At 44.2% G+C, this 24844-nt stretch overlaps 2 protein-coding genes across 5 annotated transcripts in view; one reads left to right on the top strand and one right to left on the bottom strand.

Annotated features, from left to right (window-relative positions):
• The first annotated feature begins 90 nt into the window (after positions 1–90).
• On the top strand, positions 91–12352 carry LOC135912058 (clotting factor B-like). 3 transcript variants are annotated; one of them, XM_065444435.1, is made up of 7 exons: positions 91–562; positions 3636–3739; positions 5327–5394; positions 5851–5963; positions 7474–7715; positions 9084–9244; positions 12085–12352. In XM_065444435.1, exons 2-7 carry the CDS (start codon positions 3673–3675, stop codon positions 12247–12249), a joined length of 816 nt encoding a protein of 271 aa, XP_065300507.1. In that variant the 5' UTR covers positions 91–562; positions 3636–3672; the 3' UTR covers positions 12250–12352. The 3 variants fall into 3 exon arrangements, with proteins under 3 accessions (XP_065300507.1, XP_065300508.1, XP_065300506.1); XM_065444436.1 differs by having other exon boundaries at positions 91–567; XM_065444434.1 differs by lacking the exon at positions 91–562 and adding an exon at positions 3188–3276.
• Positions 12353–17842: 5490 nt separating this feature from the next.
• Positions 17843–24844, bottom strand: part of LOC135912057 (B-cell receptor CD22-like) — a 142509-nt gene continuing 135507 nt past the window's right edge. Inside the window, exons 5-9 of one of the 2 annotated variants that reach the window (XM_065444433.1) lie at positions 24110–24394; positions 23188–23490; positions 20620–20913; positions 19822–19950; positions 17843–19376 (exon numbers count right to left, since the gene is read on the bottom strand). In XM_065444433.1, coding sequence (XP_065300505.1) covers positions 19297–19376; positions 19822–19950; positions 20620–20913; positions 23188–23490; positions 24110–24394 — 1091 coding nt within the window. In that variant the 3' untranslated portion in view covers positions 17843–19296. The remainder of the gene's footprint in view (positions 19377–19821; positions 19951–20619; positions 20914–23187; positions 23491–24109; positions 24395–24844) is intronic. The other variant, XM_065444432.2, reaches the window with a different exon arrangement.

The following is a 24844-nucleotide window of genomic DNA, read 5'->3' as shown; positions in this document are numbered from 1 at the left end:
GTGAAGGGAGCATGCGATGACGCTTCTTGGCCAATCCCCCATAGTGGGTATGCGCCAGTATTTGGGAGACAAGACAAGACAAGACGCCATCTTAGAGACCGGGCGCGCGCATGGAAGGACGTGGTGGCCGGGGCGCAGTGTTCTGGGAGAAGACGGCCGGAGAATGCCACTCTGGGTCCTGCCCCAGTGCCGTGGTGATCCAGCGACGTCCCGCCCGAGTACCAGGCTCGGTGAGCAGCTGACCGCCTGCTCCGGAACTAGCGATGCCCGGACCTAGCCGCCGAGACACGTCAGCGTTCATGCCGCTGAACGTGGACACGCGAAGGCTGGCTGCAGCCAGTCACCGTCCCATCTATAGACCTGAACTGGGCCGGTGCGCAGAAAGAGCGCCAGCAGGCACGAGCCCCGCTCTGCCGGAGCGCGACAGCTCTCTAGCGGTTGTGCCTTCGTCACGTCAGCCGGGGCAGCGGTGACGCCGGACACCAGCGATGACTGATCACGACCGGGTTGCGACGACGGACCACAGACCGGGTGGCGAAGACATCCACAATGGACATAAGCGGTACTGTAAGCGCTCAGACGCTAGCGTATAAACGATTGCCCCACATACGTTGGTTAACGCGGGGGTGTGAACACCAAAACTAGTTAGGGAGGACGCATTCCGTCTGCAGTAAGTGTTGTATTTTAACATATGTGCAATTTAAATTCCTCATGCTGTGAATGTTTTCTCGGCATCGCACCTTGCGTTCTGTGTTCATTCTGCCTGCCCAAGCGAATGTACCAGGCGTTGACATACGCGTGACAGTCGCCTAGCTACACATTTAACAAAATATGCGAGAAAATCACGGTCCATGTCTTTTAAATCCTCCCAGTACACCTTGATCACCTCGCATCGAACACCAACTTAATGTCGTTATACCATGCGGGGTGCTCGCCAAAATGGTGTTCCAAGACGTTCGTTCCAAGAAAAAGCTTAGCTTGGAACCGCCTGCACGCCTATAGTGCCTCCACTACAAAATTATGCATGTTGCTGCAGCCTAGTGAAATTGAGATGAAATACATAAAAAAAATACTGTTGTCGTTGGCACGAACAGGATTCACCGGAGAACAAAATGTGCAACTGGTCATTCAAGATAAGCGCTAAACTGCGACAGTACGCATACTTAATGCACGTGTTGTATCGATTCGGCTAAAAATATATCTTAAGTTGCTGCCTATGCTCAGATTTTGTTGGAAGTCGTCGATGCGACGATCACAGGCTCGAGAAATGAGCAGCGTGGGTAATACCTTGCGATGAAGGTGCGCAGAGAGCAAGTGCGACCGACTCCGCGAACGGAGAATCATGCGTCGGAACCGTCACCTTTTGACCGCAAACGCCGAGCAGACAACGCGTCTGATGAGCCGTTGCGAGTTTACGCCTCACCTATACACCCTGCGCCGCCGTCCGCAGCAGTGCGTGTCGCCGCAGCGCTGACTTCTTAATTGATGTCAACGGTCAGCGTATCCTGTGTTCAGAAATTTACTTTTTGAGGAAAAAAGAGAGAGAGGAAAACATGAAGGCCGCTTTAGGTTATAAACCATTTCGCTCCATGAATTACATCATCATTTCACCGTTTGGAAGCTTGCACTGTAAATCACGGAGTTGTATCCACCGGGAGAAAAAAAAAAAGGAGGAAGGAAGCTGTTTCTCAAGAGCAGCGCGCACATTGCAGGGTCTGAGCCCGCCCTGACTAGACAATGTCGGCCATAAATTGCACGCGTAGATGCGTGACTCTTAGAAACGATAACGAGATCGAGATGTGTGTTTTTGTTTTAAGAGTTATTTTACTCATGCGGGAGCAAATTGGAGAATTCATCTGGTGAAGGCAGATTGTTCCACGCTGTCCGTGAGCCCTGCTGGAAGCAAGCCAACATTTTCACTGAAAGTCGCTCTACCACGTGCAGATTCACCCTTTGAGTGGAGTTCCTTGTACGTGAGTAGTGGTGGTATCCACTGCGCCGCGTAGGTACGACGTGAACCGGTTGGAGTAATGGACATTTGAGAAGCCAGCCTATTAAGCAGAAATATTTAACAGTACGAATTACACTGCAGGACAAGCGCTGGCCGCGGTTATACTGCGTAATTCGTCCTGAATTGACTTAGCCAGCATCTTCGCATGTTTATAGGACAAAAAAGATAGTAAAGGAACACATACCTTGTAAAGCGTGAACCACCCACATAGGTTGCCGCTTACCTTATTTCTTCGCTTCAGTACTTTTCTTTTTGTTACTGCGTTGAAGTAGATGGCTATGAATAAGTCATTCAAGCAAGTGTAATTCTCATCCCTGGCACCGAAAATGTCGCGTCGGAAGCAGTAGAGCAAAAGTATATAGCTGCGCGCTTTCTTGACTTTCAAGGGACGAGCCGTGTACGAGCCTCCCGACAGTCACGGCTTATTGAAATCACGCGAGGCCATGCGGCCCTGACCGTGGCTGCCATCAGGGCTACATATACTATTCGCGGTGTCAGGGTTCAGGCACACTATTTTTTTCTCGCTCTCCGCTTTCCGCGCATGCCGATCATCCATGGTGTCAGTGTCGTATATATAGGCGCGCTTCTCCGCCCGTCCCCTCGGCAGCGGCCAAGCAACCCGCCCCCTCAAACACAAACACACACGCACATACCCTTCACAACTTCATCTTTGCTTGTACGCTCTCGCCGCAAGTTTACAAGTCCAATGCACAAGGCCACGCACAGGCGCCGAAGGCCGGGACAGCGCGCACACCTTTCTCATTTACCAACTCGGCTGAATCGCTGCCCTGGGAGCTTCGGCGGCCGCTGCCCTTCACCGAGCTCTCTTCTTGCGGCAGGCGCTTTGAGCTCGATGCTCGTTCCTGGCGCGCTCCTGCGGTCGGTCTGCGACGCACAGGGCCTGACACCCTTTCCGGGCTCACCGCCTCGGTGCACCTTCTCCTTTGCGCGCGCTAAACGGCAACTTGCCATTAGGCTCCGATAGGGCATAATTCATGCCTGCGCCCCCTGCTTCGACAGGTCACCGCTTTAGCGTTTCCATTTTCTTCGTTTGGTAATGAAGATGCAACGGCGATTCTTTGCTCTCGTCACGTGGTCCGGCGAGCTGGCACGCGCTCCAATCAAGCAAGGCGCGCAGTATGCGGCGGTGCTGTTCTCAGTGCCGCGGCTGATATAAAACAACACCCTGCGCTGGCCGCACTCACCAGACCGAGAGAGTGTGCGGCTGCGAAGAATTACAGGGTGACACGAACCAGGGAGCTAAGGTGGGGCGCTTTGTTCTTGCTTTCTCTCGTGTGTTGCTAATCGTCTTACTTTCTCGAACCAGCGACGATCAAGGTGTTGAGAAATTCTTCCTTTTTGCACGAAGTCTATTCACGTGAACATGTACAACGAGCTACATACTGTTTGCTCCCCAATCCTTATTTTCCACCCTCTGACTTCAATAACTACGTTCTTGAAGTCGGATGACGGAAAGCTGAAACCGTAGTTCTGCGTTACCTGTCTTTCTTGGGTGTTTCGCTGCAAGCAACTCACTTGAACGTGCAGCTGTCTTATATATGCCCGCATTACCAACAAAATAATCAATTAATTCATTTGTATCCCAACCGCTTTCTTGTTCTAGGTGGTACTTCTGTGTTTGGAAGTGATTGGCGCTGAACATGGCATCATTTGTTATCATAGTGAGCACGATCCTCTTGGCTTGGACCTGTCGTTGCGACGACGCATGTGAGTTTGCTCAAATATTTAAGGAAACGAAACCATGTCACGTTTTGCAATCCGTAGAAACTCTGAGGTTTTTATCATTCTAAAGTAGAGCTTAATCGCTTGCTGTACGATTTACTGGCCCAGGGCGCAAGTTACTATATGCGAGGCGTAAAATTAATGGCACGACTCCCCTTTCTCCATTTTCCTAGCGCTTGGTAGCCGACGGGTTCCAACCTTGTTAACCTCCCAGCGTTTCATTTATCACTTATGCTTTTCTCTCTCCAAAAGCTTCCAGCCCATTCTTACTCTATACTTCTACATGTTTCTAGTTTTCTTGCATGAATCAATGAAGAAAGCGTAGATCATGCGTAAATGATACTATACTGTTATCTATGCTGGTTGTATAAAGGAAGTACAATCTAAAAGGAACTTTGAAGTTGCGTATAATAATAGAATAAAATAGATCTTGCTGATGGTACATCGCTGTCGTGACAATACCTGATGTCTGCTGACGGATTATTTGAGTTCTTGCGAACTATATCAAAAATAATTTAAACAGCCTGCGGATCTAAGGATCACTGTCTTTTGACAATAATACCGCAGAAGTAACAAACAAATGAATCTAAGTGTTTGCTGCATTTCAGCAAACACTTATAAAGGTGATGCAGACCTAGCGTGACATAAAATAAATGTTTCTTTCGATGTCGTTTTAGTTCAAGGGCACTTGAAAAAAAAAAAGCACGCGTGTTAGACTGGGAACGGACATAATGTATTAAGTACTGTCGGTGCATCTGACGAAGCTTTTGAACGGTACTGTTACTCTGATCATTTTTTACGGTTAGAATAAGCGCATGAAACGTCGCACATGAGACGGAGATGGTAGCTACGGTGAACTTAGCACACACGGCTGCTCAAAGCAGGGTAAGACCCACAAGTACAGAGGAGCGTGCCGTGCTGCAAATGGCTATACTGGTACTCGATCCTCCTTTTAAGAAAGTTTTGAGCTCGCGAAAAATCTTCGCGAAGGAACCACAATTAACTGATCAAGAATATCCAAGCAACGCTTCGTTCAAATAAACGAGAAATTTGAAACGTGCAGTTAAGCAGCCTGTACAACCGAATGAGCACTAGTATATGAAGGCAGTGCTTCATCGACGTCGATGAAGCACTGCCTCCTATTGAAAATTTGTAATTAGTGGAAGCCGGCATACTTAACCTTGTATCGAATCTAATTGCGCGAAAGTCCGCAGGTGTAGGTGATATACCCGATAACTATTTAAACCTTTAGGCAGAGCGGACGTCTAATCTTTTTTTTGGTATTTAAATCAATTTGTTATTCTGTTAATACATTTATTGAATGCTGAACACAAATGTACACAATGTATAATTGTTTTGATTGTTTGATATTGTTTACTGTGCGCTTTATTCTTAATTTTTTTGTTTAGTAGTGTACGAACTTGTATCACTTCGCCAAAACATTTAGCTTAGGGGCTAATAGTACTTAAAATAATAAATTTATGATGGTTATGAACTTTAGCATTTTTAGCTAAAATCTCTGGCGCTCTTAAATGAATATGATAATATAAAAAAAACATCGTTTCTAAACAGCATGTGGACTGAAGAGGTTCAAGCCATTGCCAAGTGGGAAAGCACGGACCGCAGAGTGGCCTTGGATGGTAAGAACCTTTTGCAGTTGAGCAATGAAGTAGCATAACATCTGTGTTTTAATAAAGTCGCGCGGGTTATGATGTGCTTTTATACGAAATTATCAAAATGCTCTATGGCTTTCTTGCAAAGAACAGAACCTCAATGTCACGCTGCCTAACGCTCGCTTTAAATACGACGAGAATGCGTCAAAATGATACATTTGATGCAGAGTAATATGGTTAAGGTGTGAGGAGGTTTGAGGAACGGCGGTATACCTGAATTTCAGTCGTTCTATTCGCTTTGAAAACATTAGGATATTTATAAGTACGAGATAAAAAATGATGGTAAAAACGCTTTAGAAATATCTATTGAGACAGTAGCGAATTGATTTATACCAGATTAATCGGGATGGTTTTGTTAAAGGTCTTAAAACACATATTACCAAGCTCGTAGTGTATGAACGTGCCGTATGGTAACATTTGCAGGCTTCAATCATGGAGTACAATCAGCGAAAGTCACCTGACTACCTCTGTGCCGGTGTTCTGATCAGCGAGCGACATGTCTTAACAGCGGCTCACTGCTTTGACCCGAGACCACAGTAAGTGAAACGAGTAGACGCTTCAGTCGAGTATTGAGTGCTTTGTTTTGTGTATGTTGTGCATCTTTGTTATGAACTGTGCACATCAGTTCATGTTTCATCATCTCCATCTAGAATAGTGTGCTAGGCATGTCGCTTGGCAAACCTCTCTAGGATCCATTCAAGATCATCACTCTCTCTCGATCCTCCAATTATCTCAGGGACCAATAACAAAAGAAAGCAGGTTGCAATTCGGAAATCACATCGGCGGATTGTTATGTCGGTTTTATCTTTAATTGTTACACCTTTAGTTATTCCGGTCAATTTGTCGTTTCTTGTCCCGGCATAAAACGTCATCCTTAGGTACACTGAACCGACGGTACAATTTGATATGGGTGCTCTGTAACGCGGCGATAATCACTGGGTAGCTTTGATATGAGGTTTTTTGGCGTGGGGCATTACAAGCCGTGTAGACAAATTGGCACTCTATGGAGCACAATGATGCATCCTCAGAAAACCAGTCCTAGCGACATTATTTCGTTTCTAAGTACAGGGCCTTTACTGTCATTGCACCAAAATAGTCCTGGCCACCTTTTCGGGGAGATATTATAGAAAAAAGTGAAGGTGGACAAGTTGGTAGAAAAAGACGATATGGGGAGACCAAAAATAAAAGAAAACGGGATATTGTCGCATCATAAGTGTGCCCTTGGATCTGAGAGTTACACTATGGTGGCCGCATAAGCAAGTGCAGTCGTAGCTCGTAAACTGAAAAGCACACGCGAAGGCTTATTAGAAATGCAAAAGCTGACCGGATCCTGTCTCATTCGTAAGAAGTTATTGACAATTGGGCAACGGCTTTCGCTATGATGCTGTCACTGTCACACTGGAATGCATCAGCTGTGACCACATTATCTTGCTCCGTGGTTATGATTTTGACCATCAGGGCCTTGCTTTCTTTTAAATTCTTTTTTTTAGTGGTGCGTTTAACTTCGGTCACGAGAACGCCTCTTGCCTCATTTCCAATGTGCGCAAGAGCACTCTTTGTTTTGGTAATTTTACAGAAATGTAGAATGTTAAACACTGCAGTTAACAAAACCGAAAGTTCGCTGTGGTGGTTTAATGGCTATGGCGTTGTGCTGTGAAGCACAGGGTCGCGGGTTCGATTACCGGCTGCGGCAGCTGCATTTCAGAGGGGCGGAATGCAAACCGTGCTTTGAGTGGTGCATGTTAAATAACCCCAGGTGGTTAAAATTAACCTGTATCCTCTCCACAACGTCACGCCCCATAACCCATTGTGCAGTTTCAGGACGTACACACTACAATTCACTTTAATAAAGAAAAAGAAAACTAAAACAATGACAAACTCAATATTATAGACACAATGCGGGCACTAAATGCCACGAGTAGCTGCGAAAGCCTATCGTCTAGGCGGGATCAGAATTGCTGGTAAATGTAGCTGTCTCATCCAAATGCTCACTAATTTTCTACTGGCCGAAACAGCGCTTTTAACAGACTGTCGGGCTGCCCTCAGGAACCCACGACTGTACTCAGTTCAACTCGAGTCAGAGTCCACCGAATCCGGAGTGGAGTACAGCGTTTACGACGTGGAGGTGCACCCAGACTACCTGCCCGGGAGCAGCTACTACGACCTGGCCGTGATGACGCTGCGCCGTAACGTGGCCAACGATACGATGCCCATCTGCCTGCCCACCCGTACCGACGCCTTCGACAAGAGGCTGTCTTACGTGCTCGAATGGTCGCCCAAGTATTACGGTAACTCGTCACCGAACCTTTTCATGCATCGGAGTAGCAATTAGGCGCATTGTGACATAAGCAAGAACCAGTACGCTCTATACAGGGTAAAGAAGGGCACGTGTGTTTCAATCGCAACAACTGGGGGCAATTAAATTCTAGCAACTATAGGAAGCAGAATCTTTCTTTAGGGCTTTAAGGGATTTTACAAAAGTTACATTTCAAAATATATAGAAGCATGAATTTTACAAATCCGCATCTCTGCACCAGAAACAGATATCGCCATTTTGTAAACTGCATCTGCTTGAGCATCTCAAGCGGACGAATTCGATACATGAATTTACGGCTTACACGAAGCTTACAATGTTTACAAAAGTTTCGCAAAAGGTCCTATTAACAAAATAGAGCTTCATTTCGGAGCGGTGCATAATGCATCAATTTTGTTCGCTTTGGATGTATTAATGTGAAAGCATTATATGTGCCGTGAGGCAGAAAATGCGGCGTGGTCAAGCGATATGGTACCAAAGATCAGCATCATCAGTGACGTCACCAGCATCGTGTATGACGTCAGTAGTCATGCAAAAGACAGTAAATGGTATAACAACGTTAATTAGTTGTAATTACGCATAATTCATGTTAAAGTGAATTAAAGTGAATTAGAGTGAAGTAAATTAAAGTTAGTACAAGTTAGAGTGAGGTGACTTAGGGTGAATTAAAGTGAATTAACGTAAAGTAAATGAAGGTGAATTAAAGTGGATTAAAGTGGATTAAGGTAGAGTTGTGAAGGACACGTGATAATGTATGACGTCACGTGTCATGGACATAACCAATTAGAGAGGTCATAATGCTTTCGCATTCAGATCCGGTAAGGATGTTTAGGCAACTGTCAATTCTTTATTAGTTGCAATTTACGTAATTGTTATAGCGTTTTTTATGGCGGAGTTACAAAGTTGTAAACTTCATACGTGAGTTCTTTTTATTTCGCAATGAAAAAAAAAAGACATGGCATAAATTCAATACCCACATTTACTAGATTTTTAATTTTAGAAAAGTAAAACAACCCCCATTAAAATTAGTGTATTGGCTGCCGAGGAAAGCGATTTCCTCCCGTTCCGATGCATTTAGATAGGAGCTCCCAAGCCAAAGCTTCCAAACAAACAAACAAACAAACAAACAAACAAACAAACAAACAAACAAACAAACAAACAAACAAACAAACAAACAAACAAACAAACAAACAAACAAACAAACAAACAAACAAACAAACAAACAAACAAGCAAACAAACAGAAAACAATTGGTAAGGCAAAATTGACTCAATGTGACCAGGAAACGTGTTAGACAGTGTGGCACATCAGATGTATACAAAGATCAAACTTTGATATTTCAGGAAATAAATCGCCCATGGCACTGCGCGCTCGTCGGGCCCTCGTCGCAAACAACGGAGACTGCAGCGAGTTTTTCGAGAACGTGAGGGTGCGTGAGCTTCCGAGAGGCATCATCGCTGGCCAGATGTGCACCGACATCCAGGAAGTCGAAGGCAGCTGTGACGTAAGAGCATATACGAACAGTGCATGCATGCATGGGTTTTCTCAATTTTCAGCTATTTAGTTTAAAACTTGCTTTGCATGTTTCAAGTGACAACTTCCTGACTTCAAGTTTAAAAAAAAAAAATCTTACTCCTTATTTTAAAAACGCACACATTTTTTTTTCTTCTTAACACGACATTAAGGCTATTGGTGTGCTCAAATAGTGAAATTTTCGAATTGAATCGAATACGAACGCCCGAGACAAACTAGTTTCTGATATGAAATACGAAGTGTTTCTCCGTACCTAAGAAGAACGAAAAAAAAAGAAAGAAAGAATGTATCTCTTTTGCGATGCAAACGTAGTGAGGTGTAGTACGGAGGGAAAACGATAGTTCATTTATGCTGAGTTAACAAATATGCAGAAATGTGGAAAGCAAACACTTTTGGTTAGGCGATAGCAATATATCGTTCAAACACGTCCTACTCATCCATGTGTTAGCTGAGAAACCGGTGCCTTTGCGTAGCAACAATGCTTCCTGAAGCATACCACTTCACATCACTCATTGCAGGAATAGCTAAGTATTTTTCGTTTAGTCGGATTGACAATAAACACTCCAGGCAGCCTTGCTTATTTCTTTCTCCTTGTAGACATTGACGAATCTTAAAGAAGTTCGAATATTAAATATCGAAATCACGTATGAATCAAGTAAGAAGGGCTATTTGATTTCTATTAAAAATTTCGAATATACTCGCATGCCTATATTTGAGGGTGTCTAAATTAAGTAAATTTAGAATAATGTAGACAGCGAATTTACGCAAAGTGGCGTAGGAAAGAATTAATGTTTGGGAATGAGCACAACTTTCCTGATAAGAACATCAAGCAGAGCTGTACAGTTGAAAGCCGTTAAGCATAAGCCTTCTTTTATTTTTTGCTGCCTCCTAGCCAACTCAGGCGTTTGTTTCCATCCCGTTAATCTCTGCAACTGGCTGAAAATCATAGGTTGCAGAAAGGCTATCACTGAGGCGGAGAGGTGAATACATCAAATTGAAAATACGAATCGACAACGTTTGCTGTGGGCTGTTTCAATGGCGTAAACTCTGTTGCTGTAGTGCAGAGTGTTGATTACATTATTGATATGCTAAATACGACAATGTTGCCTTTGACTACCACGACCTCAATGAAAAAAAAAAAGCTGAAGGCACAACGAAGCGCTTTTTACGCACTTTAACATCTAAAGTGATTGTGACGTTGCATAGAAGATACGTGCAAAGGTAATTGACTGAAATAAGTGGCTAATGAGAATGCAAAATATGGAATGCGAATTTGTGCGAAGAAGTTACCTCTGCTGCCGCACTACAGATAGTTAGTCATATCGATGATGCGATAAGATGTTGCGGTATATCTGAGGGCGTCACATAGCTTTTGGCGAGACTATAGATAACGTCCTTACATATCTCTTTCCATCAACCTTTCAGCAGTATGGTCATCGTCAAACTTGCCGTCCAACCCATGCCAAGTGCGCAGAAAATCTTGCACCATTGTGGCACAGGTGGTAATCAAATCAGGGTACTATATCGCACAAAGGTGTATCGGAACTGATATTGGTTGCTCTGACGGCTCCAAAAAAGCGACAAAGACAAAAGCAAGCACGTATGGCGAATGGAAGACGAATCATGTTGGTGTTTTGTCGGTTATATTTTCGCAGTTATGGACGAGTTGGATTATTGTGCACAGATGGTGAACTGCGGCTGCCGTTTTGACAAATTATGGTCGGGCAGTGTAGATAGGAAATGTTAAAGTGTTCTATGAAGCATTCGCACGCTCGTAGAGTTCGAAACGCTTTACAGGCTATTAGGCAGGTGGCTTCTATGGCGTATACCCCCAATCGCTGTTCGTGCTTCAAAATGACGGTCGGTAACGAATCAAGAAGTTCAGACACACGAGGAAGGGTGGATCTTTCTAGTGCATCAAGTCTCAAAAACATTCTGATGGCGAGTGACACTGCTACAGAATGAATGAATGCACGTGTCTGGAAACATTTTAGGGAACCAAGACAGAGAAAAAAAAACTTCATTGCAGTCAAGGCGTTCGCTTACAGTTGAAAGACGCAGCCTGCACATGTCTGTTCAGGTGGCCACCACCCTGTACCTTCAAGTTACAGGCTACTGTAAAGAAGTGCGGTGTGGCGTGCCCTCGACTTCTATGCCTATATAGTCGTGTGTCTATGCACACAGTCCCATGAGAATGTGTTCTGTAGATTTTTTAATCTATAGGACGTTGCTTCATTTCTTATTATATATTTTATTATATTGTTACTGCTATAGTCATCGCCATAATAGGGTGACTACATCTCCTTTATTTTCATTGAAAAAGAAACAAAAAGCCGCTGGGAAGTTGACGTTCATGACGGTTTCCTTACTCGGGAGCTTTCGTTACCTGATCTGCCTTGAAAAAGGCGTAAAGCGTGTTCATAAGTGTCCGTGCTTCCCGTAGCCATGTCACTTTTTTGCCCTACACGCAGAAGTATACTGTTCTAAGTTATCAATTCGAGAACAGTTGTGATTTGAAAAGCGTCTGATATACCCGCAACATTACTGCCATCGACATATTCTCATACCCTGAGCCTCCGTTAATGAAGACAAAATTTATGAGAAACTACCGAAGGTTGTGCATGTGCAGGTATTTTTTGTGCATGTAGAGATGAAATCATACTTTACCTGTGCGAAACCAGACTGGTGAGCAGCAAACGTGGCTTTTATGGCGAATGCAATGGAGATGGTCACAACGCTGGCGTTAGTTCTCGAAGCGTACGTAGCTTGATTATGCAGCGGCGTCATACATCCTATTCAACGTTTTTGCAGCGCTACATGGGTTCACCGATGATCGTGCCGGATCGAAGTTACCGCTGGTCGGCGGTCGGTGTGGCCACGTTTGGAGAGAAGTGCGACGACCACAATTTCCCCGGAGTGTACACCAAGGTCACACACTACTTGGCTTGGATCCAACGCGTAATGAAAAGCACTTAATCGTTGCTTCCGATTATCCGTTCACTCAAACATCAAACTGACCATGTATTCGCACCTTCTAGCCATTATTGCTGCAATAAAGTTGCGGTAACGGTTGAATCATTCTGAGGTTCATGAACTCAACTGCAGACAAATAGCTCTCGATGATATGTTTTCCGCTCAAAAGTGATCGAAGATGAGGCTGAGGGCGAGTTTATTTCACTTTGTGTTGACGTAGAACGCTGCTTGAAAGCGGTGTTAGATATAAGAACCGCTGGGTACATGGACGAAACAGATGACGACACAGCGTGCTGCTGATATGTCGTCTCAGCGCAATGTCACGTCATGACTTTATTGTGTTCTTGTCCCATGTGTTGCTTCACTGTCAAGACCAATCCAGCTCTGCGTAATGCCAAGACGAGCTACAGCGCAAAGAACCTCGAGTACACAAGAATACACATCGGACACACATTCTTGTGTCCATGTGGTTTTTTGCGATAAATTTCGCCTAGACATTATCATACAACAACCTCATATCCCAACCCTGGCTAGCGTGTTGCGTTATATATTTGTGAATTTCGCATTGTAATACAAGATTGACTGGCCAGAATATACGTTTCATTCATATGATTGTTGTACTTTATTTCATTTGTTCATTTACACCAACCTTGCAGATATCGTAGTACAGTAGCGTCAGAAAAAAGACAAGAGTTATCATTTTATACAAGTTTCAACTGCCGTAAACTATGTATAATACATATATATATATAAATACGCACCCTCAAGGAAATCACTCCAACCTGGAGATAATCGTATTTATCCTTTAACACTTGTTACACACTAGCCAACGTACTATTGTGCATGGCTTCGCTCGAATCTGGAATGGCTCCCGCATGTTAGATAATTGGTGGACGTTCAAACGTCCTTTCACGCACGAAACATAATCGTATGACGCCGTCCAGAGGCGGCTGGACGTAAAACAGGCTTTTGAACCCGACATGACATGACACTGGTATTGCGTCAGAAACTCTGTAAACCGTTTTCGCAACAGAGAAAGCCCACCCGAGACAATGGGTAAACCATTGCAAAGGGCAGAGATTCCCACAACCAACTGCTGAACACTTCGTACAGTGTAAACTATACGCCAGATTAACGTCATACGAGGGAACTTGAATTGACCTCGCTGACCGATTGGTATTATAATGGCACTCGTTGAAAGTGTGTAGGCTCTCCACCGAAGTTTTAGAATCCAAGCAGAGAAGCATCATTGTGAGAAAGCATGTTAGGGACAAAATCAGAGATGATGTAAACCTTCGCGATGTTAGGTAAACCTTACGTTGTATTTAAAAAGGTTACGTGAATGTCATTACACCAACCAGCCATGTGTCCCATCCTGTACATAGGCAGCGTGGCGATCGCTGTTCTGCGAAGCTTCCTAATACTTCCCTCCTTTCCAGTCCGGCCCTCAGCTTCGGTTCCAGAAGTTAGAAAAGGTCATCTTCGCATCCGAAGCTGCACTGTCGCCTCTTACCCGCGGTGGTGGTTCAGAGCTACGGCGTTATGCTGCTAATGAAAAGGTCGCAGGTTCCATTCCCGCGTTTCAGTCATGGTGGAATACAGAAGTACCTATGTACACTTATGCAGTATATTTAGGAGTAAATCGTGAACTCCCAGTTGGTAAATATTCTCCCCGTTTTCCACGACGCCCCCTCGGATGGCTCAGGGGCAAGCAGCTTTGGGACACTAAATGCCATTAAGTAATCATTCTGTCCTCTCAACTACATTAGCAAGAAAGTCGCAAGCTAGAATCCTCTTCACGGAACTCATTAGAACTAGCGAACAGCATTATCCTCTGGAAACACTGGAGCGCATGAAACAGCACGACATGAGGTTGCTGAAAACATGCCGAGTCCCCGCTATGGAAAGGTGCAACTGTGCCCCGTTTTGTCAATTACATCTGTCCCTAAGGGTAAATGCATCCGCGTTAACCTAAACTCAAGGGTTTCCGAATTATTCAATAGAAGTAATCTTCACCGTTTTTGTCTCGGCTTTTTATATTATTTTACACATAAATGACAGTGCTAATGGTTCTCAATGATGCTGTACTGAGAAAAATGAAGCTGAACAACTTTATCGGCTACAGTGTTCGCGGTGCGATCCTTCCAAACGCCGATCGAAAATAGATATTATGGTATTATACCGCACATATCAGCCTGGAAAACATGCTAGGCGAGTAGCCAACAAGTATTTTACTAACACCAGAGCAATAACTGTTAAGGAATTCTAGAGATCTGGAAAAACTTCCGAATTGTTAATTACTGAGTATGTACCAGCCTCACGAACGGAGCCCGTGAAGGGGGTATATTGAGAGTCCCGGTGGATGTGCGCGAAACATACGACCTACGTCACTGTGCCATCGCTACAATCCGTGTAACGGGCGTGTTCGCAACTTAGGTGCTACTTCATGAGTTTGTTTTGAAGAAATTCGAATATCCTGTTTATTTCAAGAGCTCCAACTGAACTGTTTATCTTTTTTGTGGTTAAATCAGTCAGTTATTATGTCTCACTCGGATTCTCGCATCACCCACGAAAATTATTTAGACCGTCCATGGAAAGTTTGTGGATATCTTATACAGTGAAACTGCTCTTCTTACTAGATGCGGAGGAGAACATCCGCTCGCTAAACGTACAAGCTCCAAATGTCGACGAAAATTCATTGAGCGAACCATGGTAACTAGGGCAACCAAAATTTCCGGAGATATTTGGCTGGACGAAGATGGTGAGCGAAAAGAACTCGTAGATAGATGTGGAGAACAGGGAAATTACACAGGAACCGGGAACGCATGTTTGTCGAGGAAAACACACCAGACACCACGAACCATTTTGCTCGAACTCTGCTGCGCTGGAATTTGGGTTATGATTCTTAATATTCAGATAAATTTGTGGGCTTCTTATTCTGATGTTTACGGACTGTCTATAACTAGACTAGATATAGACGTGCATGTTTTGTCGAGTGCTGTACGTCTAGAGATTATCGGAAATCAACCTATCTGAAAGTGCATGCGTGGACCAGATATTGACAGGAATAAAAATGTCATTTGCGCTTTTCTCAATAAATTCTTAAACTAGAAGTCTCTAAACGGTAGCCAATATAGACGTTCTAACTTCATTTTTGAAGAGTTGCATGCATATAATGTCTGCGGATGAGCACTTTACTACTTCTATTTACGGTGTCGTTTCTGCGGTGCATTTGTTTTACGTGGCTAGATGTTGCCGGCGCCACCGTCCTATGCTAACGTCGGGTTTGCACTCAGTCGAACAAATAATTAACTGAAGAAGTAAAAAAGGGATGCCGAGACCTGGCATTGACCAGGACGTTGTGCCGCATGGGTCAGGTTATGCAAGGAAGCAGGTTATAGTGTGGCGCAAGCCATCTCTGTGGCGCGATCCTTAGCGTCCACCACTGTAACTGAATTTATACGTAAGACCTGCACAGGGGAGCGCTTAGACGACCCAGGGTCGCGTGAAGCTGTCCAGGGAGTCCTCGCCTGATTGCTTCACAAGTATGGGAGCCTTGAACTGATTTGTACACACCATTAAAAAAATACTCAGCTGGAAGAGTCAACCTTTCGCATCTCCGTCCCATAGGAACTGGAGGTCAAGGAGAAATGCCTTGTGAAACCTTAACGCAATCTCGCGACGCGACTTCTTTTGGGACACCTTGTGATACTTTCTACATAACAAGCTGACTTATAAAATAAATAAATAAATAAATAAATAACAGTATATAAGGCTGCAACTGGATGGGTGCCAAGCTACAGCTTCAGAAGACAACTTGAATTGTCTCTGAAGAATTGTATGAAGAATGGTCGAAGTTGACTTGAGGCTTTACTTATGCTCCTAGACGGACTTTCCCTACTTTGCTTTCAGGCTTTTTTTTCTCCCGAAAACAAAACGTAGAACAAATGCTGTTGATGGAAAGGTATTAAGAATGTTAGGGAGGGAAGGTTCTTATGTTGAAAATGCGCGCAAAACAAAACAAAAACAAACAAAAACATGTCAGGGAATCGTATGTAACGTGAAATGTCAAAGAAAAAAAAACTAAGAAAAAGAACAGCGCTCGCGCTGGCGGTTCGCCATACGAAAGCTTGCTGGTGCAGAAAGACACCATGAAGTCCAAAAGCTACGGTGAATAATTGCAGCCGTGCTCTGTGCTTTCGCGTGTGCATGCAACCTTAGCAGTGTTGTTCCTGTCTTCATCCTTCTTTGTATCCCCTGATTCCCTTTCCACTAAGTAGGGTTGCAAACTGCATATGCCTCTGGCAAACTTTACTGCCTTAACATTATCCTGCTTCACTCTCCGAAAGTTGGCTCAAGCTACGTGGAAATGAATGTGTTTCATTTGTAAAATTGGTCACAAATCATATAGTGGCTTCGCGACAGCAATATTGGCAGTCACTTGCTAGCTCTCACTTAGGGTTTCCATCGTTTATTTATTCTGGAGACGTTGCATCAGCAAAATCATAAAACTTTATCACTTTGGTTCTTGCCATCGACGGCGGAGTCCAACAGAGACTAGGTAATGCACAATTTCAAGTGAAGGTGGGATACGAAATCACAGCCCGGATTCACAAAACTTTTGGTTCGTAAGTGATTTTGTCACTGGCCGGCCGCCTCCGCTAATAATATGTCCAGCATTATGGTTCGCAGGAATTTCCTTTAAAAAAAAAATACTGGCGTAAACGCAATTTGTGAATACCGGCCCAGAAGATCAGTGCTTTGCAACCAGTGCCTAAGTCAGAAACCTACATCCGAAGGTGTTGTAACTCCCTTCTTTCTGTTGTACGCGGTCTTAATTTCTGTAAAAAGATGCTAACGACTACGTACACGTAACTATAAGGATTGGCAATCAGCCACCAGGAAGTCTTTGACGAGATTGTGACTAGACTGTTACAATCAGACACGATGTAAGCTTTGTAATGACAAAACTTTGTCACCGCAACTGGAGGGTTCATGTCATTTGGCCGTCATAAGAATACCTTTCCCAAAGGAAAAAAAAAACACATCTTATCCTGGTCTAAGAAATTTCATTACGCGTCAGAACAAGTGAAATCTCCACAAAACATCCTGCAGTTCACACCAAGAAATGAAGCAGGGGATCCTGCTCGAATGGTTTCGTTGCCGCCTTCTACTTGTAGCCTAAACACAAAGACTATGTTCCATTAACATATGTGCAGTGTTCGCTGGTGTAATACATTGGAAAATCGCGAACACGGCGGTCTGCAGCATGGTTGTAAAAGCATAACCTTGGTGTACACAGGATCTCTCGTGTAGTTAGAGCGTGTACGGAAACAGTGAAATACGAAAAGATAGAATCGGCGAAATAATGCTTGTTCCTAGATAATATCACCTATTACATGTATTCTGTCTTCATTATCGTCGTTTATTGAAACGCAAACATTATTAAACGTTGAATGAGCGTTTCTGCTTGCCGCGTGCTTCTAATAGAAAATAAAACATCGCCTACTTATTTTTGATAAACACATGTGGTTCATCAAAACAATGAATATTACTAGCGAGTTTGCAAACCCTTGCTATTTTTCAGCCATCTAAAAAAACGCGCAAAATATAACGGGAACATAATACTACATTAGCTCAAGTTTATTGATAGCGGTCAGTGCTGGCACATATCGAAGCGCGATGTTGCGTTTTTGATGCACATCTTGTCGAAAGGATAACAATGTTCAGATTAGGACCTTAAGTTATTGAAAACGTGAATGTTACGCCGAGCTCAAGAACGAGCAAGGAAAAAGAAAGTAGCGGAACCCAGCCGCAAAAAAGCTTGTCGTCGGGACTAACACGTAAAGAACATAAAAAAAATTAACAAACGCCCTACTGTTAACTCGAGCTGTGGAAAATTTCAATAACGGACTCTGCAATACTAGGATGACCAACACGCATAACAACAATAAAAAAAGAAATATCTTTGCTGGGCCACGACGTCGCACAGCAATTTTACTTTGTACAGTGCGATGTGGCTGCCCGGTCTGTATACACACGTGCGTGAGAGCGATCAACGTAAGCAAGTAAGGATGGTATTTGCTTCGACAGCAAATGTTTGCGACCGTCTGCTTTCCCTCTTTTCATCGCTGCGTTTTCTCATCTGCGATGCCTCAGTTTTTGCACGCTTAGTCTCACTTTACAAGGACAAGACGGCATCCGCTATACCAGGGGTCATATTTTCTGCTTTCACATTTTACTCCATCATCTTATCATTTCAGAATGGTTATCCTTTTCTCTCTGAACTGCAGTGGCGTCTGAAGTGAGTACTGAGGAGGGATAACCACCATCCTTTCTTATCCGTTAGAATAATTACTGCCGTGCATCGCAATCTGCTGGTCGAAGTGGGGTAGCCAAAATTGCATTGGGAATGGAGAAGCGGTTATAACATGTCACATAGAGCAGATTAGGTTGCCCATTAGCCTTCAAGTCAATATTACTTCTATATTTTCTTTCAAATTTGTTGAACAAGATGCCTCAGGAGACGCATTTGGTAGGTACTTATTAAGAGTAAGTTATTTTCGAAGTTTCCGCATAAAATATTCTCTTCGAAACCTCCAATAACTATCAGGCAATATCGAATTTCGAAACTTCCAAATAAAATCAGGGCTGGAATACTAAATGCCCGTACCCTTTAAGACTGGCCCGTTTTTTACATCAGGCGTAGATACATGTAGTTCCACCTCCTCTCCTTTCGTATTTTATTCTCGGGGCCACTGACCGAACAGTGCGCTGACAGCATTAGTCTGTGGGGTCAAACGCAATATCATGTTCCCCCTCAGCTTTATTTTTCCTTCTCTGTGGAACACTTTCGACGCCCCTGCTTAGCTGAGCGCAATTGTGAACAGTGGCAGTTACCTAATATTTGAGCCATTAAACGGGCGCTTTCTGCACCGCCGCATCCGGCACCAAAATACGAAAAAGAGAAAGATCGATTTCTCAAAGTAACTCATGAGCGAAACGCGAAATACGACGCAAACATGCGTGCGCGCTCATGCGCACCGGAGTTCATACACTATGGTCGCCGTACATGGACTTTGGCAGAGTGTGATCCTTCGGTGTCACCACCGGGAGCGACGAATTCTGACCTGGAACAGAAATAGAAGTTTTTATGAACACGAAATTGAAAAACAACAGCAGGCACGTGCGATCAGCCAACTTGTCGGTGGAATGCAGCCTAACAAAACAAAATACTTCGTTTCGAGCAATGCAAAGGTGAGCCGCCATCTGCGAAGGTGCAAATTATTCAATAATGAAAGATGAAAAAATCAGCTGCCGTCCTAGTAACGTACTGAAGCTTCCGCCGCTTAGATTAGAAAAGATTGGATTAGATGTTTTAGATTAGATTTGTCTAGAAAAGATTAGATTAGAAACGCAATTCGTTGCAAAGCCGCTTTCTCAGATATAACTTTACAGCTGGCATGCAATTTTAAGCGTACTATAATTGCAGAGTGCCAGGACTCGCTATCTTTAGCCGTAGCATGCTTATTTAATTTTGGCGTAGCAAGGTTGCACGGAACTGGCCCTTCTTACCTTTTTTTCTGACGTCTCGCTCTCTGGTTTGCACGACGATGACGACCACAACGGGCACAAGAATAAGAACGAACAAAAATGTTATGATGACTGCAAGAAGAACGTATGATGTCATAGTGTCCTCAGATTCTGCAAAAATCGACAGAAGAAAAAAGGAAGGGATAGAAGAGAAGATGGTTGGCGGAAATAATTCTACACCGCGAAAGACGAGCAGGAAAAAAAGAGAAGTTGCACGAATATTCGGCGTTTTTTTTTTTTCGCATACGTTCCACTGTTGTAACTCTACAAGTGCCCAGGTTCTGTGGGAGCAGCTGATGCTCAAAAGCTTCTTTGCCCTATAGGTATTGCGCCACGAAGCTCAATATCTTACGAAATCCCAGATTAAAGCCCAGCGTACAGGAGAACACCAGTTCATTGGCAGATAGCTTCTGATAAGGATCATTGCAGTTCCCTCAGGATGCAAAGCTGCACGATCTTCTTTTAATTTTTTACTTCTCATTAAGCCCCGCGATAATTCGAATGAAAATAAAGAAATAATTCAACAGTTTTTGGTTAACATATTTTGCTTCTTGTGCAAAGAAGATGTCGCAGCATTTATTCGGACAAGTTATCGTTGCACAGTTATTGGCCGCTTTATTGTTTGGCAATTTTAAGTCGGCCGTTCAGAATTGGAATTTTTCGGTGTCATGCTCTATTGATTGTGGAGGAACAAGGGCAGTAGGCGGGCCTCTAGCATGCAACCAGAATGCGCCTATGGTATACTGCGTGCGGCGCGGGGCCTCTGCTACGCATCTATACCTTTGAGCACCACGTGGAAGATGCAAGGCTTGGCCATGGGGCCGATGTCGTTCTGTGCCCAGCAGTAGACGGTGCCGAAGTCGGCTGCGACCTTGGGCTGGTAGAAGAACAGGCCACCGCTGCCGTTTCTAGGGGTGGTCAGGTTTCTCGTGGCCATCTCGTCCAGGCTGCTTCGGAAGGACCACGAGTAGGACACGTGGGGTGGGTCCGCGGCCACCCGGCACGGAACGCGCACCGTTTCGTCCAGCGCGGCAGTCAGATAGCTGTCCACGACGTCCATGCACTCGGGCTCATCTGCAGGCGCCGTCGATTGTGGATGCAAAATGAAAGAGCTTCGTTTGATTGTACATCAACGCGACCTAGCACACCAATCTACGTAACAGCAACCTAGCCACAGGTAACGTACAGTGAGGGGTAGGCTTTTGAATCGTACACGTCATTTATAGAGCGCTCGTTTTCATGCGGCCTTCTTTCGAGAACTAATGGAGATATGCTGGATCAAGAGAATAAACACCAGTAAGTATAGTATTAGGACCGAAAGATACTGCATGTGTCGTGGCGAATGAGATTTTAACAAATTTAAGTGGTGCATGAGGCAGCTAGTACATATCTATCGCTGCCAGTCACAGTAACTTTTGCTTAACTCACGCTCTTCACTTGCTTTCTGCCAAATTTTTGTTCTTCACTGTACCACACCGATGGGCGAATTTTATTAGGACATTGGTAATAGCACGATATTACGAATCATGATTCCACCCTTCCATAGTGCCCTCAGTTCCTTAATCTAAGCTCCAGAATATGAAGGCGCGGGACGCCCGACGTCATAATGCTGCTTATACACAGTAAATTGTTGTAGACGACTACTACGGCCAATACTTATATTTTGGTCATTTCTATTCTACCTATGAAATCATCTATGGCAAGGTGATTGCCGATTAGCTATTGAGGCATGTACTCCTCAGCCTGCTAAAAAACTGAAACTGACATCACGACGCAGCTTGTGTTTTAGCGCTTTCTTTCAATAGTGCTGACGTCCTAAGTATACTGTCGATATTTTCACTCTTTTCCCGTTACTAATTTTTGAGAGAGAAGAGAGAAGCCACATTCCACCAAACACATATGCTCAAATACCCGTTTCCAATGCCACTGCGCTTACAATTATAGGCTAGATATTTACTGTTAAATCTGCTGCTGCGAGCAATTGCTACTGTGCAGCTTTGAATAACATTTAACAGTGTGTTTCTGCCTAGAACGCTGCCGTGGCAAACGTCAGCAATGTGAGTGGTGTGCTCACATCTCAGTCACCGAGCCACTCATTTTCGTCGAATGACTGTTCGTCATGTTGTCTTAGCATGGAAAGCCTTGAACTCTGCAGTGAGAGATAAATGGTTTTTTTGTTGTGGCGGATCAGTAATTGTAAGCAGTTATGTGAACGGTAGAAAACAAGAGAATCAATGAGAGAGTGCAGACGTCAATATAAATTTTGAACATTAAAAACACGTTAATAAAACGAAAACAAAAAACAAGTAAACTGGTTTGGCCTTGCTGCTAATCGTATTGTAGCAGCAGTTTCATGTGACTTGAAGATGCTGGTTACTGGTGATAAATAAGATATCAATGGGAGTGCTAATGAGGTGTAGCTTTCCCAGTTCCGCTCAAGCGTCTTCCAGATGGCAATGTTCATAAGCTTAGTGCATAGCAATATTTCCCGCATCATCAGCCTTATGTCTCATCCCCGCTACACACTTCACCGTGCATAGCACGTTTAGGAGGCCAACAAACACTGACACCGAGGACAACATAGGGGAAATTATTGTGCCTAATAAATGAAAAAGAAACGAAGAATTAATGGAAATTAAGGTGGATAAAAAAACAACTTGCCGCAGGTGGGAACCGAACCCACAACCTTCGCATTTCGCGTGCGATGCCCTACCAGTTGAGCTACCACGGCGCTGTTTTCCCATCCACTTTCTTGGGTATTTATGTGTCCTAGTAGAACCCTGGGAGTGTTAGCCAGCGCCACAACTCACAGGCCTTGGCGGCGGACGTGGAACATCCTTTCTGCTGCAGGCGTCACGAGGACGTGATCTTTTTGGGTGAAGGCAACCGGTCAATAAACCCACACATGCTACCTGAAGGCATCAATGTTGCCGGATTCGGGACCCTCGTTAAGTAATAAACGTGAAGAAAGGGGGTTAACCGAGGGGCCCGATTTTTATTAGTCATATCATAAGAAGCCAACAAACACTGACACCGACGACAACATAGGAGAAATTACTTGTGTAACGAGGGTCCCGAATCCGGCAACATTGATGCCTTCAGGTAGCTTGTGTGCATTTCACGTTTAGGAGGGAGAAAGCCGGATAAAGAAAGACGACTTTTGCGTGTTGTGAACATTTCAGACTGAACATGAAAAGCCTGCATGCTTCATGTTTTAGCACAGCAGCTTACGCGTGTGTAAAGTCAATTAGCTATGGAATTTGATTAGTATACGAACATTTCTGAAACTGAGAGCAAGCGTGCGAGTGACGCAGTGCTGTATGAATCTAAATGCGGAAAGCCACGTACACAGTACTCGTAGGTACACCTCGTTGCTGGTTGTGCTTCCAACAGCATTGAACCCTGAACAGGAGTAGCTGCCACTGTGGTTTCGGTTAGCGTTCACGATGTCGATTACTGTCGAGTCCCGGAAGAAAACACCTTTCTTTGGCGACGACTTTCGGGGAAGCCGTTGTTTGTTGACAAGCCATGTGATGTTCCCGGTGCGAGGGTTTCCAGATGTCCGACACTCCAAGGAAACAGTCGCTCCTCTCGTGATGTTCGCAAACTGTACTCGTACACCCTTGAAGAGCAGCGTTATCTGTGGCTTGACTGCCAAAATGAACACAGAATAACAAATTATAGTTAACTCGAATAAAACACGGACAATGTTCTTTCGAGAAGGTGCATTCACTGGAGTTAACTAATCTTATCTAAATGGCAATAGCAAAATTGGACTTGTTGGAGCTGTGTCAATAAAGTGAGAAAGTAACACACACGCACGCACGCACGCACGCACGCACGCACGCACGCACGCACGCACACACACACACACACACACACACACACACACACACACACACACACACACACACACACACACACACACACACACACACACACACACACACACACACACACACACACACACACACACACACACACACACACACACGGCCGCTTTTGTGTAATATATTTACGCTTACTGTTTGTTGTCTTTTCAGGATTGTCAGAGTATTTTTCAGCATGCAACGTTTGTAAAGCTTTACATTAACTCTGCAGAAGTACCAAAGGCAAACAAGCTTACGAAATTGCGCAGTTTTTCTGAAGAATTTGCACCTCAAGATGAATTATATTAGTGACAACAGCAGAAAGTAACCTCGAAATCATTTCATTTAAGGTTACTGCATTAGTCATGCGCAATACAAAGAGTCAAAACAGTCGAGCTTACAGTGAACATCAAGCGTCCAAATGTCCACGCAGTCGCTGTCTCTTATGAGTGGATTCCTAGAAATGCACGTGAGCTTCTGGCCGTTGTTCTGTACGGTTGGTTCGAAGTATAGTACGGAGAGGTCGTTCTCGACACTTCTTGAGTTGTTCACGAGCTCTTTGCCGTCCAGCCACCAAGAGAACTGAGGCGCCGGTCGAGAGCCGTAGGACTCGCACTCCACGCGAGCCAGCACTCCGGCCTTAAGCGGCGTGTCCTTATTGCGGATGCTCACGTTCACGGGTTTCACTGTTGGGACAAAAACAGACCACCTTACGTTTAAAAAAAGGCTCCGTGGCAGTCCTGATGCAAGCCAAGTTCCCACAAGAACATGGTAATCTTAGGCTTCTGCCAGAATTTGCTCGCAGTATGGGCATAAACACAGCACCTGAAGAGGATATGGAAATCTCAGGGTTTTTGTATAGCAGTACGCGGGTAAAGAAAGCATGCAACATTCAATACTGAGTGAATTTACCTGATATCTATATATCGTACATGTGTGTAATGCTACGGACATGCATGTATAAATAAATCGTATGTATGGTACACACATACGAAAACATGTTCGTACAGAAAACCGCAAACTCGAGAGAAGAAATAATTATTTTTTTTATAAAAGGGAGGCTTGGCCTACGTGACGATTGAGGATGTAAGAGGGCTAGATATGTCGTAATATTGCGGCTTTTCATGCGAAGCTCC

Source organism: Dermacentor albipictus, chromosome 1 (genome assembly GCF_038994185.2).
Source record: "Dermacentor albipictus isolate Rhodes 1998 colony chromosome 1, USDA_Dalb.pri_finalv2, whole genome shotgun sequence".
Classification (NCBI taxonomy): Eukaryota; Metazoa; Arthropoda; class Arachnida; order Ixodida; family Ixodidae; genus Dermacentor; species Dermacentor albipictus.
Note: the sequence above shows the minus strand (reverse complement) of the source record. Positions and strands in the feature narration are given on the sequence as shown.

What these genes read in the sequence shown, in the direction of transcription:
- LOC135912058 (XM_065444435.1), top strand. Translation starts at nt 3,673, where the DNA reads ATGGCATCATTTGTTATCATAGTGAGCACGATCCTCTTGGCTTGGACC. An exon ending in TGCTTTGACCCGAGACCACA is followed by an intron (nt 5,964 to 7,473) that starts GTAAGTGAAACG and finishes GGCTGCCCTCAG; the next exon opens with GAACCCACGACTGTACTCAG. An exon ending in AAGTCGAAGGCAGCTGTGAC is followed by an intron (nt 9,245 to 12,084) that starts GTAAGAGCATAT and finishes ACGTTTTTGCAG; the next exon opens with CGCTACATGGGTTCACCGAT.